The sequence below is a fragment of the Bufo gargarizans genome, chromosome 1 (assembly GCF_014858855.1).
Source record: "Bufo gargarizans isolate SCDJY-AF-19 chromosome 1, ASM1485885v1, whole genome shotgun sequence".
Lineage (NCBI taxonomy): Eukaryota > Metazoa > Chordata > Amphibia > Anura > Bufonidae > Bufo > Bufo gargarizans.
In genome coordinates this window covers 514,596,638-514,614,231 of record NC_058080.1, presented here as the reverse complement: position 1 = coordinate 514,614,231, position 17,594 = coordinate 514,596,638, and the positions used below count along the sequence as shown (strand labels likewise).

Genomic DNA, 17,594 nt, shown 5'->3' with positions numbered 1-17,594 from the left:
GCCCTAGCCGTTTTACTGGCTAGGGCAGCGTTAAATCCTGCCCATCAGTGCCGATGACATCACCAGGCTTCCTGGCAGCCCCGGTACGTCACCAGATCTCCAAAAAATGCCTTTGCCCTGCGTGATTTAGCGCAGGGCAAAGGAGAGCATCGGAACATGAACTGCTCCATGCTCAGGTCAGGGGGCTGCCTGGGTGAAAATGGGGGTATGTCCGGGTTTAGCTCTGAACCTGGACAACCCCTTTAAACACAAGTGTGAAAGTAGCCTAATTACCAAGGTGATCTGTAATAGCCTTCTCATGCACAGTAACACGGGGTGCCTCAGTGTTCCCAGGCAGGAGGGCACCCCGGAAATGGCGACCACCCATGACCCCGCAGCCGTGGCCCGTTATCCACCGCCCGGTGGGAGGAGTTTGGGATCAGTACACCGGGGTCAGGCAGGCAGCACCGGCCATACACCAGAGCCGCCGGTACCGAGCCGCCCGGCGCTGTAATCACTGATACGCAATGGCCGGAACTGGCCCCTGACGGCCCCTGCCTCCCCGCACACCCGGGACATGCTCAGCCCGTCTGCTCCACCCGGCACCGCTGACCCGTCACAATGGCCTTAGTGACTCTCCAGCGATCCCCGACGCCCAGCGCCACCTCCTCCGCCAGCACCAGCGAGGTGAGAACTTCCCCCCACAGCCAGGGCTCAGGAAAGAGCGGAGCAGCCGCCATAGGCCCCGTGCAGGGCCCCGTGCCAGCAGTCACTGTTATCACACAGATGCTGGGGATGCCTCCCCTAGTGTGAGCATAGCCTGTGAGTGTATGGGGCAGTGTAGGAAAGACGAATGCCACTGCTGTGATTCCTGGCATGCCACTCTCCATTACAGTCAGTGGGGTGGTATATAGGAAAACTGGCTTAGTTGCTCATAGCAACCAATCAGATTCCACCTTTCATTTTTCACACCTCCTCTGGAAAATGAAAGGTGGAATCTGATTGGTTGCTATGGGCAACTAAGCCACTTCAACTTTACACCAGTTTGATAAATCTTTACAAATGGGTTAGGCTGGGTTCACATCAAGTTTTTCCCATCCGTTTAACGTATACGGCAAACGGAGGCTTAAAATGGGGTGTGAACCCACCCTTACACCAGAGGGAATGCATCCCCTTAAAATGAGTTTTTATAAAAACACCTCCCCTCTCCCTGAATCTCACCCAAAATAATAAAGTTTGTAATAACCTTATCTAGACACACATTTCCTGGGCAGAGAAGCTGCACGCTGGGGTGACTGGCGGTGGTCCGAAACCCAGAGAATATAGCATGATATTCGCTGGCCATTGGGCAGACGGAATAAAGCAGGACATCCACTTTAAAATTCCACTCCAGCTTATGTGGATACCCTCTGCTCCAGTGTTGTGATCTGTACATGGTGGCCATTTGTTGTCCTGGGTCATCACGTCACCATTGACAAAAGACGTCAGCTGGCAATGTCGCCATGTGAAGGTCAGAACACAGGAGTTGTGGTGATCCATGGAGGCCATCAGCAAGGGAACTGAAAAGTATATACAAGCTTTCATATATTTCTATTTCAAGGAGCCGGGGGAGTCCCCTTTAAATAGGTTCATCATCTGTGAACATATCTCCCCCATAAAATGTGGATTATATCATGTCATGTATATCAGGCGGTATCCTCCTGACGGCCCCAGTCATGCTGGACACGTACGGACAGAAGACTTGATGACGTTGGAATATTTAACCAGATACATATAAAATCTTCAGTGTCTATTGATTAGGATGCCTGTGCATGTCGGAAGAAGATTGTATGAGGATAGAGAAGAAATGGTGCAGGCTACGTAAATACTATATACGCTTTTCTTCCTTGTTCCAATCACGGCTATCATACATATATGCAGAACCGTGCAGCAAAAATGGCGCCAGCTGGATAGCATAGTTCTTTTACCAAACCTACCAAATAGACGGGAAGTGAAAGGGGGTTTGACTTCACGAGGTTTGTTTGTAGTCTGTTATTGTGGAGATGCATACTGGTGGGATATTTTAAATCAAGACTAGTTGCAAATTTGCTTTAGATGCACCAAAGCAATAAAAATTTATTTGGCGAATAAAAGCGCGGACCTGTCCCCACACTAAGCTCCTCTTATGTAAGGCAGCATATTCTGATCACAGATCCACAGTAAGGGCTCATGCACACAACCGTATGTATTTTGTGGTCCGTATGATATCCGTGTTGTATCTGTTTTTTTGCGGACTCGTTGACTTCAGTGGGTCCATGGTCCACGTTTTGTGGCCAAGAATAAGATATATTCTAACCTTTGTGGGACCGATGCAGAAGGCACACAGATGATCCCCCTCACACTACAGAGTCTCTGTTTATCCCATGTGATGCAGCCTCAGCCGGTGTCCCCTGTCTACTGCTTGGCATAGGTTTCTCCCTGTTTTCTTCTAAAAGAAGAGGAGAGCAGTGTGAAGCTGCTTCTCATAGAAGTACACTGAAGATTCTGCACACAGCACTCACAGATCGGATACCAGTGTTTCCCAACCAGTGTGCCTCCAGCTGTTGCAGAACTACAACTCCCAGCATGCATGGACAGCCTTTGACAATATGAGTCTGTGTTGTTGTTGTTTTTTTTTTTTTTTTATAACTAAGCACCTAATGGACTCGCCTACTAAGTGATTTCACTCCTGGTTCCTTAGAATTTGTTTATTTTGGTGTTGGGAGTCTCCATTGCAAATTCTGTTAAACACTTCCTGACAGAAACCCAGCAAACCCCATTATAGTCAGTGGGGTGCGTCTGCGGCTGTTTGTTGCCGACATGCAGCTGATCCAGTGTTTCAGGGGTACAACTCCCTGTCCTCCACTAAGATCAGTAGAAAGTAGGGGTGGCTGCCCCTGTGTCCTGTTGGTTGATTATGCGGATCCGTCTCACAAATGCATTGCAAGAACAGATCCATCTCTCCGCTTGTCATGCAGACAGATGGATCCGTCTTGTATCTTTTTTCACATTTTTACCCGTCTGCGCTTGCGCAGACTGGAAGGGCGAATCCGGCATTCCGGTATTTTGAATGCCGCATCCGGCACTAATACATTCCTATGAGGAAAAATGCCGTATCCGGCAAGTCTTCCGTTTTTTTTTCCGCCAGAGATAAAACGGTAGCATGCTACGGTTTTATCTTTTGCCTGATCAGTCAAAATGACTGAACTGAAGACATCCTGATGCATCCTGAACGAATTACTCTCTATTCAGAATGCATGGGGATATGCCTGGTCAGTTCTTTTCTGGTATAGAGCCCCTGTGACGGAACTCTATGCCGGAAAAGAAAAACTCTAGTGTGAAAGTACCCTTATCCAAGACTGAACAACCCCCCCCCCCCCCCCCCCCCCCTACAATGCCCGGACCGGCGATACTGATCATACTAAACTGGTCCCTGGCACCAGTTTCCTTCCCAATCGCCCCATGACTGTCTTTGCATTTCCCAGATAACATGCGTTGACAGTACAGCCAATAGCGGGCCACAGCAGTGACCTGCTCCCCGTGCCCCATAGGAACTAATGTGCATTGAGGAATTCAGAGGCTGTTGCACACACTCCGGCTCCCCGATCCTCTCCTCCAGATGCTATGGTCATGTTTGACCATATGTGTGCCATATTTAAAGTCCTTCCCAGTGCCATACATGTACGGTGCTGGTCGGGAAAGGGTTAAAGCAGGGGCGTAGCTAAAGGCTCATGGGCCCTAGTGCAAGAGTTCAGCTTGGGCCCCTCTTCCCTCAGAGACAGGGAAGAACATAGCCTTCATGCTGCCTGAGGCAAAAATTGAAAAGGCACCCCCCTCCCCCCATGCCAGATTCTCAACCTGACCCCTTCCAAGCCAGAGGTGTAACTTGACCAACATACACTTTATATAATTCTGGTGTCTTCTTATGTACCAGAAGGGTCTTTGGGCCCCCTTAGGCTCCTGGGCCCGGTAGCGACTGCTACCTCTGCACCCCTATAGCTACGCCCCTGGGTTAAAGCATCTGTTATGCACATTTGAAGGACACATGGATCGGAAGAACGGAAAAATAAACGGTAATGTGAACCTGGCCCTACTTGGAACTTCGCCCTTCTTTTAGCAAAGGGGATTTAAAGGGGTTGTCTCATCATAGACAATGAGGGCATATCGCTAGGATATGCCCCCATTGTCTTATAGGTGTGGGTCCCACCGCTGGTATCTGCACCTATATCGAGAACGAAGCCCCGCAAGGTGGTGGCTGGAGGACTCCGGTCCGGCCACCACCAAACTGGCTCCCCATAGAAGTGAATGGGAGCCTACCGCTGGCTCGGCCCCATAGAAAATGAATGGAGGGCTGCTTTGCATGCGCAGTGCGCCCTTCTTCACTTGCGGGGCTCTGTTCTTGATATAGGTGTGGGTCCCAGTAGTGGGACCCGCATCTATAAGACAATGGGGGCATATCCTGGCGATATGCCCCCATTGTCCATGATGAGACAACCCCTTTAAGGGGTCTTCCACTGGGCCCTGCAAAGCCACCTCCATTACACAGAACACAATTATTAGTTGTGTGGATCAGCCTGCCAGGATCCTGGTCATATGACGTCCTTCGCCAGGTTTCTGACTTGTGCTATAGATGGGGACAGAGCTAGCCCTCCTCCTGGCACATGCACCAGCTCCTGGATCCACCCCATCTGCAGGCATCGTTCTTGTCCTGTTCCCAGCAGAAGGGACGTCCTGTCTTCAGCCCTGTAAAGTTCCCTACAGTCCCGGGAGACTGCTGGTTTTTACGCTTTGCATTCAAGTCAATACCTGATTTCTATTTCCTTTAGAGATGTGTGTTGTCTGATGGCTGCTGTTTAACCCTTACATGCTATACGGCTGGGTAGAAGTATGAGAGCCGTCCCTACGGGTATGAATACACTGCATATTACACAGACAGCTTGGCATTGGCCCACAGTGGAAATGCCGCACCCCTGGTAAACCAGTAAGAGGGTGGATTTACTGCACAAATTATCCAGATGGCAGGAAGCTTAATTCACGTGGACTGAGGTTAAACATGAGCTTAGGTCCTAGAAGATTGTCTGGTGACTGCATGTTCTGAGTTTAGGTATTTTCTACCCCTGTAACATAGACAGCGCTTCAGGATAAATTCACTTCGATTCGTCTCCTAATGCTGTGTGCGAAATTTAATTCCAGTCCATCGACGTCACTGGTATCTAAGGGAGAGCTCACATCTCTGTTTTATTTTCCCTTCTTCTGATCCATCAGATCCGAACCGAAAAAAAACCTGTAGGATCCTGTAAAAAAAACAAAAACAAAAAAAAAAACGGATCCCATTCATCAGTTATGCACATTTGGCATCCGTTTGAGCCATTTCCGTCTGAGATTCTGTATATTAGATGGAATAAAAAGTCCTAAATGCATAAAAATGGATCTCAGACGGAAATGGCTCAAACGGATGCCAAATGTGCATAACTGATGAATGGGATCCGTTTTTTTTTGTTTTTTTTCGGTTCGGATCTGATGGATCAGAAGAAGGGAAAATAAAACGGAGATGTGAGCTCTCCCTAAGAGGCAGTGCCCTATTAGATCAAGAAAAAGGGAATCCTAGAACTGGATCCTTATAGTGAAGCACACAGTACACAGAATGCAGTGATATGCCCTATTAGTGCAAATGAAGGTCATTGGAGGGGGTGTCCTTATGGACCCCTCTCTGTGCCGGAATGGAGAGTTCTGGAAGACTTGATCTGTCCATGTATGACATGGACTGCTGTTCATTTCAATGACTTCCATGTGATACTACATTACTCTGCTCACCATAGCAGTCATGTCGTTATAGGGGTCTCTCTGATGAGACAACCCCTATACAGGGCATGAGGATATCTAGAGGTGAATATGGAAAGAATCCAGAGTGGAGGACTGCTGCCAAGAGCAATTTTTCTCTCTGGAGGACCCAACTCCTCTGCACATTATATGAGCTTAGGATGGTCACACCAGCGAGGACTTCCCAGCAACTTTCTGTGGTGATGACAAGTGATTATGGGGATTTCAGATCCATCACCATCAGCTCATGGTGGTATCAGGATAGGCCATCAATGTCTGATCATTAGGAGCCCGACTCTGGCAGAGGAAGAACAGAAAGAAGGGGCAGCAGAATGCCTTCCCTACCTATCCAGTGCTGACCGTGTCAGCAATGTTACTCAATGGGCTCATGCACATGAGTGCATGCGGTCCGTTTTTCAAGGATCCGTTGTTCTGCATCTGAGTTTTTATTTTTTCTCTGATTTAAGTCCTCTTCCATTCCATTATTGCACAAAACATATCCGTATGGTTTCCGTATTTGATCATTTTTTTTGCGGATCGGAAACAGTAACTTATTAATCACCAAACACATGAGCAACATGGGCTGGGCATAGCATTTCTACAGTATGGATCTGCAAAATACGGATGACATACGGATGTGTTCAGTATTTTTTGTGGACCCATTGCCTTGAATGGGGCCTTGGACCGTGATTTGCGGACAATAATAGGACATGCACAACTTTTTTGCTGAACGGAAATATTGAAAAGGAATGCACACGGAGTACCTTCCATTGTTTTTGCGGACCCATTGAAGTGAATGGTTCCGCATAAGGTCCGCAAAAAAAACCTGAACAGAAGCAGAAAGAAAATACGTTTGTGTGCATGAGCCCTATAACATAGGCGAATGCATTTATTTCCCTTTTTTTTTGTGCAAAGGTCATATTGTCATGTTGAACAAATCCCAAGGCCTGCAATAAGACTTAAAGGGATGTTCCCATCTAGGACATTAGGGGCATATTCTAGCGATATTCTCCCAATGCCTGACAGTTACGGGTCCCACCTATACTTAAAACGGAGCCTGCAAAGTGCAGAGGGTGCACTGCGCATGCGCGGCCGCCCTCCACTCATTCCTATTAGAGCGTTGCAAAATAATCGAGGAGGAGACCGTGCATGCAGTTCACAACTCCCATAAACTACAGCAGAGAGGGCCACATAGAGGGGCCAAGGAACCCCATTCTTCTGATATGAGGACACCGAAATGGCTACATAGTGCATCAGTAGTACTCGCCCACCCGTATTGCTGAGCTGTGTGCCATTCCTCTACTCTCTGACATGGGAACTATATGTGGGCAGCCACACAAAGCATGCATATCTGTGTCCAGATGGTTGGTGGGTGCACAGAATGGCATTGCAGGTTGAGCCCCCCGCTCGTTAAGGATGTGTTTGCACTTGACTGATTTGCTGCTGAATTTTCTGCAATTTGAAATCTGGATTTGTGCTACAGTGCAGTAGTCAAACATTTCTTCTTAAAGGCAGTGTTAATCTGGGTAAACTGTGGACAGCACTAGGCAGAGGCGTAGGTAGAGGGCAGGATTCTGCTACTTAAATGGGTTTTCCGAGATTTTAATCTCTATGACCTCCTCAGGATAGGTCATCAATAGGACATCGGCGGGGGTTTGACACCCGGCACCCCCGCCGATCAGCTGTATGAAAAGACGGCTGTGCCCGTGCCCGTGCCAGCGTTGCCTTCTCTGCTGTGTTTACCTGCTCACCATCGACGGCGCAGCAGTGAGCAGTGTAATTACAAGAAGCCATCCCATTCACGTCTGTCAGACGGCTCTGTAGTATACTTTTGAATAGGAACGAAGCATCCCATGGAAGTGAATGGGACGGCTTCTTGTAATGTGATGACCTATGACTTAGGATAGGTTATTAATATCTGATCAGTGAGGGTCTGACGCTCCGCACCTCCACCTATCAGCTGTTCCCTGCAGCCTCTGGTGCTGGAACTAGCCCTCTCATTGAAACAGGAACCACAACTCCGTTCAAAATGTAGTGGTTATGTTGGGTTACCGCAGCTCAGCCCCTATTCACTTCAGTGGGAAATGAGTTGCAGTAACCCAGTGCAGCCACTTGTTGTGCCTCCTGTCCCAATTAAGGAATAGTTCCGGTGCCAGTGGCTGCAGTAAACAGCTGATCGGTGGGGGTGCGGGGTGTAAGACCCTCACTGAACAGATGATATGACCTAGGCTGAGGACAGGTCATCAATATCAGAAGCCTGGAAAACCACTTTAAGTGCACTGGAGGCGGAGCTTCACAGTGAAATGATCTTTCTGCTCTGCATTGAGTTGCTTCACATCCCAACATCTGATCTCTGACTGACAGCTGTAGTAATTTTCTGGTTGGATGATACAGCTGTCACTCAGAGCAGAGGGGAGGGGCTGTGGGGCAGCTTAATACAGAGAGCACTTCACAGGGCACTTACAGGAACAGAGTTTAGCAAAATTAAACTTCATATTCACGCTACTCCTGATAAGAAAAGCTCCATCAAGGTATGTTTGTCCTGCTCTCCCCAGCCCCTGCCTAGTGCTGTCAGCAGTAGTGTTGAGCAAACTTGTGTTTTACGTTCGGCGCCTAAAGGTCGGGTTATTGAAGAATCCCGTTATGGATTCCGCTACCATGGACCATAACTGAATTTAGAATCCATAACGCGATTCTTGGATAACCTGACGCCGAACTTAAAACACAAGTTCGCTCAACGCTAGTCAGCAGTTTAGTATGGTCAAAACTGCTGACAGTCTCCCTTTTATAACAAAGAATAAAATCATCCAAGGAAAACTAAACTATAGAAATGAATGTGTGGGATATTAAAGTACAGACCTGGCATTTATTTGACATTTCTTTTATTTTTTTTTCCTGCAGGAGTTTGGCAATGATGAAGAGCGTAAGGCAAACCTAAGGTGAGTGATGCTTGGGTAGTTCTCTAGAACATTAGGTGAAGGCGACTAATAATGGCAAATTACATTTTAATTGTCATTATTTTACGTTTATGTAACGCAGAGATGCAATAAATATTATAGAGCTGGCTACACCACACCAACAACCAGCTCAAAGGAATTATCCCATGACTAATGTAAAAAATAGAAATCTGACATCATATAGGACATGACAACCTCTATCTAACAAAGCTAGAACCAGCCCTGTACTTCACATGGGTCCATTCATTGCTCTGCTAGATTTATATCAAGCTGGAAGCTCAAGGGGAGTGTATTTTCTGCTGCAGCTCAAGGGGCGTGTCCATGCTCTGCCTATCACAGCTCAGGGGGCGTGTCCATGCTCTCCCTATCACAGCTCAGGAGGCAGATGAAGGATGAAACTGAGCATGTGCGACCTTCTCAGTGAGCAGGTCAAAGAAATAAGAAAAAGAACAAACAGCAGGTGACGCTATACAGATACATTTTATTGAATAACTCAGTGGCTATGATTTTTTTTTTAATTACATGCAATTACATCAGGTATTGAAATCCAGGTGCTGATTTTAAAACTGTAGAATATTTTTTGTGTGACAACCCCTTTAACCCATTCTGGTTACCAGGCAGGTAAAATGGTTATGGGCATCGGTAGTATACCCAAGCTAGTTGCCAATACAATAATAAATCATTGCATGTTGGCTGCCTGATTCATGGGTTGTGTCCTGGGTTGATTGGATATCCGGTTATATTGTAGTTGCAGCAGTTCCCACAAGGTGGTGACAGCAAGTCACATCTTCAAACCTCATCCAGTAATTGTATTGTAGATGTCGCCACTGCATGAGGGTTGCAGTGTATGGTAACATGCTGTAATTGAGCTTTATGGTTATTATTTTTATTTCTCATCATGATCTTTAAAGGGGTTGTTGCATGAAGACCACATATCCACAGGATAAGGAGTAAGTGTCTGATCAGCAGGGGGTCCAACCACTGGGGTCCTTGACAATGACCTATGCTCCCCCGTTTGAACAGAGCAGTGGTCACACATGCCTGCTGCTGGAGATTGCTGATCGCTGGCAGTCTCATAGAGTGGTGGTCGCATGTGTCTGCTGCCCCATTCAAACTGGGAGCATAAGCTTCCGTTCTTGTGATTGGCTGGGCCCCCAGCACTCATACGTCTGCCCTATTCTATGGTTAAGGGATAAGTTGTAATGGGACAACTCCTTTAAGTATCTGTCTTTAGGTCAGCTTGGCTGTGCATGACTTGCTCACTTAAAGAGGTTGGCCCATAAACAATAACGATCACCTGTCCACAGGATAGTGCAAAGGTATGATCACTGACAGTCTGACTACAGGATTCCTCATCGATCAGGGAATAGGGGCCCCGGAGCCCCAGGGTAATTTGCTATTATTTGTTTTACTTGCTTATATGCAAACAAATCATTACTACGCTCACTCTGTGGGACTGCGGAGTACAGCACTCAGCCATGACCAGCAGTTTTATGGAAGTGAATGGAGAGGTGGTCAGGGATGTGCCATTCACTCAGGGGACTCGGGGACCCTCGTTCTCCCGATCATCCATTTCTAAATGTTGTTTGTGGCCCTTTAACCTTTGGAGCATGCAGTGCATTCATTGAAAGTTGTAAAAGTTTTCATACTTATACAACTACACAAACTAGGCTTGTCTCATTGTCCTGTCCCAAAGCTTGTCAAAAAGTCGGATATTGACTCATAGGGAGCCACTTCCACAAGGTGGCGCTCTCTTTCCTTGGCAGATACCTCTTTGTATACTTCTACAAATATACAGATATCTGTCTGTCTCTTTCTCTATGTCTCTCTTTTCCTCTATCTACGTCTTTCTATCAGTCTATCTCTGTATCTTTCTGGACCCATGTTTATTTTTTTGTGAACATACAGCATAAGATTAACTCACAATGAATCGCTGTGATCGGCCATTTGTGATGCCCTTCCATACAGCTGTGAGAAGTTTTGGACATAACTGAGCGTTAACTTTTGGGTGTTTCTATAGCTTCCATGCAGGTATATAGAGCTGCAGGACGCATGCTCAGCCACAAACTGCTCCTCACCCTTATAAGTAGTAATGGATACAAAGTTTTTTGTGTATAAATGGAATTTGCACGAGTCTTGCATTCCCTACACCGAAGGGTTAAGGGCCCCTAGTATTGTATGTGAGTCATATCCTTGTCATGGGGGTAGATGTGCATCCTGTGAAAACCTGGCCAGTGTACTAGTAAATGACACTAACATCAGTCATGCTGTAGGGAATGATGGCCTTCAGCCATATCTGCCAATTACAGGCACTCATTCTCTGGAGCAGATGTAGCCAGGGAAAGATAGTAAGCCCTTACTTAAGAAAGTCATAAAGTCACCTTAATATCATGGGTAATGGCTCCATCGTCTCTCTACTAGAAAGTCAGACTCCTGTTTACAAAGTATGGGCAGGAACTTTTGTAGTACTATTTTGAGCTCACTAATGAAATATCAGCCTGGAAAGTAAAGCCTGTATTACACTGGCAGATTCGCCGTAACGCTTGTTAATGATGATCTGGCAGTATAAGGCTAAATGCACGCAAACAGGATTGCGTGCGGAAAATCCGCACTGTAGGTCATGTACATTGTGTTCTATAAGAATTTGAAATTCTCAATGCACACAATGCAGATTTCTTCTGCGCAGATTTTGACCTGCGGTGCTCCGCAGCAGGTCAATTTATTTTATTTTTCCTGACCAGGTTTTCTTCATTCGCTTAGGAAAATCCGCACCAATTGATGCGGATTGACGGCACAGATTTGCCTGCAAACACTTGCATATTTCAGTGCGCATTCTCCGCACATGAATTCTGAACGTGTGCATGTACCCTAAGGCTACTTTCACACTCGCGTTTTGTGCATGACGGATCCGTTCAGATAATACAACCGCATGCATCCGTTCAGAACGGATCCGTTTGTATTATCTTTAACATGGCCATGACGGATCCGTCTTGAACACCTTCGAAAGTCAATAAAGGACGGATCCGTTTTATATTGTGTCGGTGAAAACAGATCTGTCCCCATTGACTTGCATTGTGTGTCAGAACGGATCCGTTTGGCTCGGTTTCATCAGTCTCCAAAGCGGAATGGAGATGGAACGGAGGCAAACTGATGCATTCTGAGCGGATCCTTTTCTATTCAGAATGCATTAGGGCAAAAACGGATCCGTTTTGGACCGCTTGTGAGAGCGCTGAACGGATCTCACAAACGGAAAGCCAAAATGTGAGTGTGGAAGTAGCCTAATACTGCCGTCGATTACCCGATCAACAAGCAAACGCTCGGTTATCGGGCAATTCAAATCTTTCAACAGGTTAAAAAATCATTGCAGGCGGCAAATCGTGGTGTCTAATCATGATCTGCAAACAGTGATCAATATGGGGACAAGCGATGGCATAACTAACTCCCCCCCCCCCCCCTCCCCCTTATACTGTGGAGGAGATCGCAGCATGTAATAGCAGTGGTCTCCTCCGCCAACTAGCAGATGATTGCCGGGAAGGAACGCTTCCCTTCCGACAATCGCCTGGCTGTCTAATACAGCCTTAAAAGTTCAAGCTTCATCTCTACTAAAGTCTCACATACAGACGTGGACAAAATTGTTGGTACCCTTTGGTCAATGAAAGAAAAAGTCACAATGGTCACAGAAATAACTTTAATCTGACAAAAGTAATAATAAATTAAAATTCTATAAATGTTAACCAATGAAAGTCAGACATTGTTTTTCAACCATGCTTCAACAGAATTATGTAAAAAAATAAACTCATGAAACAGGCATGGACAAAAATGATGGTACCCCTAACTTAATATTTTGTTGCGCAACCTTTTGAGGCAATCACTGCAATCAAACGCTTCCTGTAACTGTCAATGAGACATCTGCACCTCTCAGCAGGTATTTTGGCCCACTCCTCATGAGCAAACTGCTCCAGTTGTGTCCGGTTTGAAGGGTGCCTTTTCCAGACTGCATGTTTCAGCTCCTTCCAAAGATGCTCAATAGGATTGAGGTCAGGGCTCATAGAAGGCCACTTTAGAATAGTCCAATTTTTTCCTCTTAGCCATTCTTGGGTGTTTTTAGCGGTGTGTTTTGGGTCATTGTCCTGTTGCAAGACCCATGACCTGCGACTGAGACCAAGCTTTCTGACACTGGCTAGTACATTTCTCTCTAGAATTCCTTGATAGTCTTGAGATTTCATTGTACCCTGCACAGATTCAAGACACCCTGTGCCAGACGCAGCAAAGCAGCCCCAGAACATAACAGAGCCTCCTCCATGTTTCACAGTAGGGACAGTGTTCTTTTCTTGATATGCTTCATTTTTTCGTCTGTGAACATACAGCTGATGTGCCTTGGCAAAAACTTCGATTTTTGTCTCATCTGTCCACAGGACATTCTCCCAGAAGCTTTGTGGCTTGTCAACATGTAGTTTGGCATATTCCAGTCTTGCTTTTTTATGATTCGTTTTCAACAATGGTGTCCTCCTTGGTCGTCTCCCATGTAGTCCACTTTGGCTCAAACAACGACGGATGGTGCGATCTGACACTGATGTTCCTTGAGCATGAAGTTCACCTTGAATCTCTTTAGAAGTCTTTCTAGGCTCTTTTGTTACCATTCGGATTATCCGTCTCTTAGATTTGTCATCAATTTTCCTCCTGCGGCCACGTCCAGGGAGGTTGGCTACAGTCCCATGGATCTTAAACTTATGAATAATATGTGCAACTGTACTCACAGGAACATCTAGTTGCTTGGAGATGGTCTTATAGCCTTTACCTTTAACATGCTTGTCTATAATTTTCTTTCTGATCTCTTGAGACAGCTCTTTCCTTTGCTTCCTCTGGTCCATGTCGAGTGTGGTACACACCATATCACCAAACAACACAGTGATTACCTGGAGCCATATATATAGGCCCAATGGCTGATTACAAGGTTGTAGACACCTGTGATGCTAATTAGTGGACACACCTTGAATTAACATGTCCCTTTGGTCACATTATGTTCTGTGTTTTCTAGGGGTACCATCATTTTTGTCCATGCCTGTTTCATGAGTTTATTTTTTTACATAATTCTGTTGAAGCATGGTTGAAAAACAATGTCTGACTTTCATTGGTTAACATTTATAGAATTTTAATTTATTATTACTTTTGTCAGATTAAAGTTATTTCTGTGACCATTGTGACTTTTTCTTTCATTGACCAAAGGGTACCAACAATTTTGTCCACGTCTGTATATGGGGTTTATCAGGTGTGACAGCTCCTTTTTGACAAAAATTGTTGACCTCCTTCCCGCAGTGGTCGACGTATACTGTGATAAGTGCACTGCTTTCTTAGCTTTGATTGCACCGAAATTCGGGAGCACCTCATTTAGACACTTTTTTTTTATTCAGATGCGCCAAAAAGAATGACTTTTCCCGACATACTCGACATATCCTGGTTTTGCTCTAGAATGTGGCCATGGCCAGCTTTTGTGAAGCTGCATCTCTGATTCTGGCTCGTAGAAGTGGTGAAGATTAGATCAACTTAGTCTAAAGTTTTTGGTGGACAGAATGTTGGCACAGTGTAGTGATAGACTGGCTGACTTCTGTGATGGCAGTAAGTACTTAAAGTGGTGTCCCACCGATGCCCGCCGTGGGGAGAGGTGTGATGAGGCTCACTACTCCTGCCGTCCTCTGCCTCCAGACGATGAGTTACAGGTTTCCTTTCTATGCAGAACAGGAAAGAAACCTGACAGTCATTGTCCGGAGGTTGGAAGTAGTGGGCCATGACACCTCTCCCTCACAGCACAGGAATCGGGAGAACTATTACATCAGTGGGGGTCCTACCATTCGGACCCCCACCTGGAACCAGAACACCATACCCTCCAAAATGACCAGAGCGGCCAGTTGGACATGTATGCGGCAGCTCCATTCATTTCTAAGGGATTTCCGGAGATTAGCTACCTCCGGAACACCCATATAAATTATTGATTGAAGCGGCCTTGCGCATGCCTGACCAGCTGCTTTGGTACTTTTGGGGGGCTTTATGGGTTATGGGGGCCCCATTCTCATGCTTGGTGGGGACCTAGCAGTAGGACCCCCCACAGATCTAATAGACAGGGGATAACTTAAAAAAAAAACTTTGCCTTTCAAAATGTTCTCCGTTCCATTGCCGTAATTCGCTGCAGTCCCCATCGGACCAGAAGTGACTGGGACCCCTTCTCGGACATAGGACTACTGCAGCCACTCGGTGGCCTCAGCATGGACATGGCATTCTTGCACACGTGACCACTAAGGTGAGTTTTTTATTTATTTATTATTATTAACACAGACCTACTGGTTACTAGTGTTTGCATCACTTTTTTTTTTTTTTGTGTGTGTGTTGGTCGGATGCTGCCCATAATTATTCATACCCCTGGCAAATTTGGACTTAAAGTTACTTTTATTCAACCAGCAAGTAATTTCTTGACAGGAAATAACATAGGTGTCTCCCAAAAGATAATAAGCCGATGTACAAGAGGCATTATTGTGCAAAAAAAAAAAAACATTTCTCAGCTTTTTATTTACATTTGAGCAAAAAATACAAGATGTTCCGCACTGTGGAAAATCTCAGAGGGCGTGGTTGGAAGCCAAAAGTGACACCTGTGCTTGCCAGGAGGATAGTTAGAGAGGTGAAAAAGAATCCAAGGATCACCACCAAGGCCATCCTGGTGAATTTGGGCTCTGCTGGTGGCAATGTCTCAAGGCAGACAATCCAACGGACACTGCACACTGCTGGGTTCCACGGATGCAGACTAAGGAGGACGCCACTTCTCCAGATAAGGCACACAAAAGCTTGCTTGGCCTTTGCAAAAGCTCATCTGGACAAAGAAGATGACTTCTGGTCTTCTGTGTTATGGTCAGATGAAAAAAAATGTAATTGTTTGGTCACAATGATGTTTCCTTCATTTGGCGTAAAAAAGGAGAAGCCTTCAACCCAAAGAACACCATCCCCACTGTCAAACATGGTGGGAACCTAATGCTTTGGGGGCGTTTTTCAGCCAATGGACCAGGGAACCTAATCACAGTAAACGGCACCATGAAAAAAGAGCAATACATGAGGATTCTCAACGACAACATCGGTTAGTCTGCAGAGAAACTTTGCCTTGGGCACCAGTGGACATTTCAGCATGACAATGACCCAAAACACACAGCAAAAATGGTGAAGAAATGGTTAGCAGACAAGAACATTAACGTTTTAGAGTGGCCCAGCCAGAGTCCAGACTTGAATCCAATTGAGAGCAGGGTGATGGCAAGAAGACCCTCCAACCTGAAAGATTTGGAGCTCATTGGTAAAGATGAATGGGCAAAAATACCTGTGGAGACATGCAAATTGCAGCTGGTCTGCAATTATAGGAAGCGTTTGATTGCTGTAATAGCTAATAATGGCTTTTCTATTGATTATTGAGAAGGGTATGAATAATTTTGGACTGGACACTTTTTGCTCAAATGTAAATAATGCCTCTTGTACATCGTCTTATTATCTTTTGGGAGACACCTATGTCATTTCCCGTCACAAAATTACTTGCTGGTTGAATAAAAGTAACTTTAAGTCAAAATTTGCGAGGGGTATGAATAATTATGGGCAGCACTGTACATACACTAGATCGCCAGCGACAGAGAGCCGGTCACTAGCAAATCCTTCAGGCTGGCTGTCTGACAGCCCCTCTCTGACCTCTCCAGAAAGGTCTTCTAAGCTGATTTATGACCAAATGCAAGTTCAACTTTGTGTAAGTAGTCGGCCAATGCAGGGTAGAAGATAACCTCAGATCGAACTGGTTAAAAATGAACGCCATGAAAATGGGATATTCCTCTTATCCCTCTGGATTAGATTTTTTGCCTGGTTTCACAGTTTATTATCCCTGGATTCTATGTAAATCTGCCCACTCCAGCCCATGCATCTATTATTGATCTGTTTTCTGTAGAACCATGTCATGTGCGAACATCTAAAATTGGGCAGATTAATGCAGATGACGTCAGCAGTTGCCTGAGTGCACAGCTCCACATAATGGGTCTGTTTCACAATGACAATGGATGCGGCATGCCACTAAAAGGTTAACGTTCCTGGTAATTTTGGACTTCTTTTAACTACACAGCAGGGTCTTATTTTCTGCTGCCGGCCTCTTCTTTGTATTTTTTCCTCAAAAGGTCACTTGCTGAGGCTGAGTCAGAGCCAGGCGGACAATGAACCTCATTTCTTCTTACTAGAAGAGAGGGGCTGCTGACTCATATCTTCAAACCTGACACGCTGGGAACGGCTCCGTCACAGAAGGCGAAATAGACGTTTTTCTTCATTAACCCTTGTAGATTACTTATTCTGTATGCATTTGGTCTTGTAATCTGTCATGGCAGACAGGCTCAATCCATTGGTAGAAGCACCAGCCAGCTCTGGTCACATCCATGTGGTCAGAGGTGACTACTTGCTGCAAGGTACCCCTTGAGAAGCCAGGAAACGCACATTTTGATTCTGCCTACAATTTGTGTACTTTGTGTTTGCTTCTACTGAGATCTACTCAGATTGTCCTAGTATTTAGGTTCTTTTTTATGTGCATTACTATCCATCTTGATTTTAATTTTTTTATCTGCTATTAGCGTGGATCTTTCTTGTGAATCCAATTTTGGACCATTGAGTTTTGAAATCTCACATCGTATGTCTTGATAGTAAATTGTGACCACCTACTTGGAGTAAGGATGGCATTTTAGCTTTTTTTGGGGATGTACTAATAAAGAGAAGGAAGGATTTGATGTAATAATTTGTTTTCATTATTAGGCATTATGGGCA

At 45.6% G+C, this 17,594-nt stretch overlaps 1 protein-coding gene across 1 annotated transcript in view; it reads left to right on the top strand.

Moving 5' to 3' along the window:
• The first annotated feature begins 360 nt into the window (after positions 1 to 360).
• SSH1 (slingshot protein phosphatase 1) overlaps positions 361 to 17,594 on the top strand; it is a 45,365-nt gene continuing 28,131 nt past the window's right edge. Inside the window, exons 1-2 of the mRNA XM_044275343.1 lie at positions 361 to 666; positions 8,719 to 8,756. Of these exons, the coding sequence (XP_044131278.1) occupies positions 601 to 666; positions 8,719 to 8,756 (104 nt within the window). The 5' untranslated portion in view covers positions 361 to 600. The remainder of the gene's footprint in view (positions 667 to 8,718; positions 8,757 to 17,594) is intronic.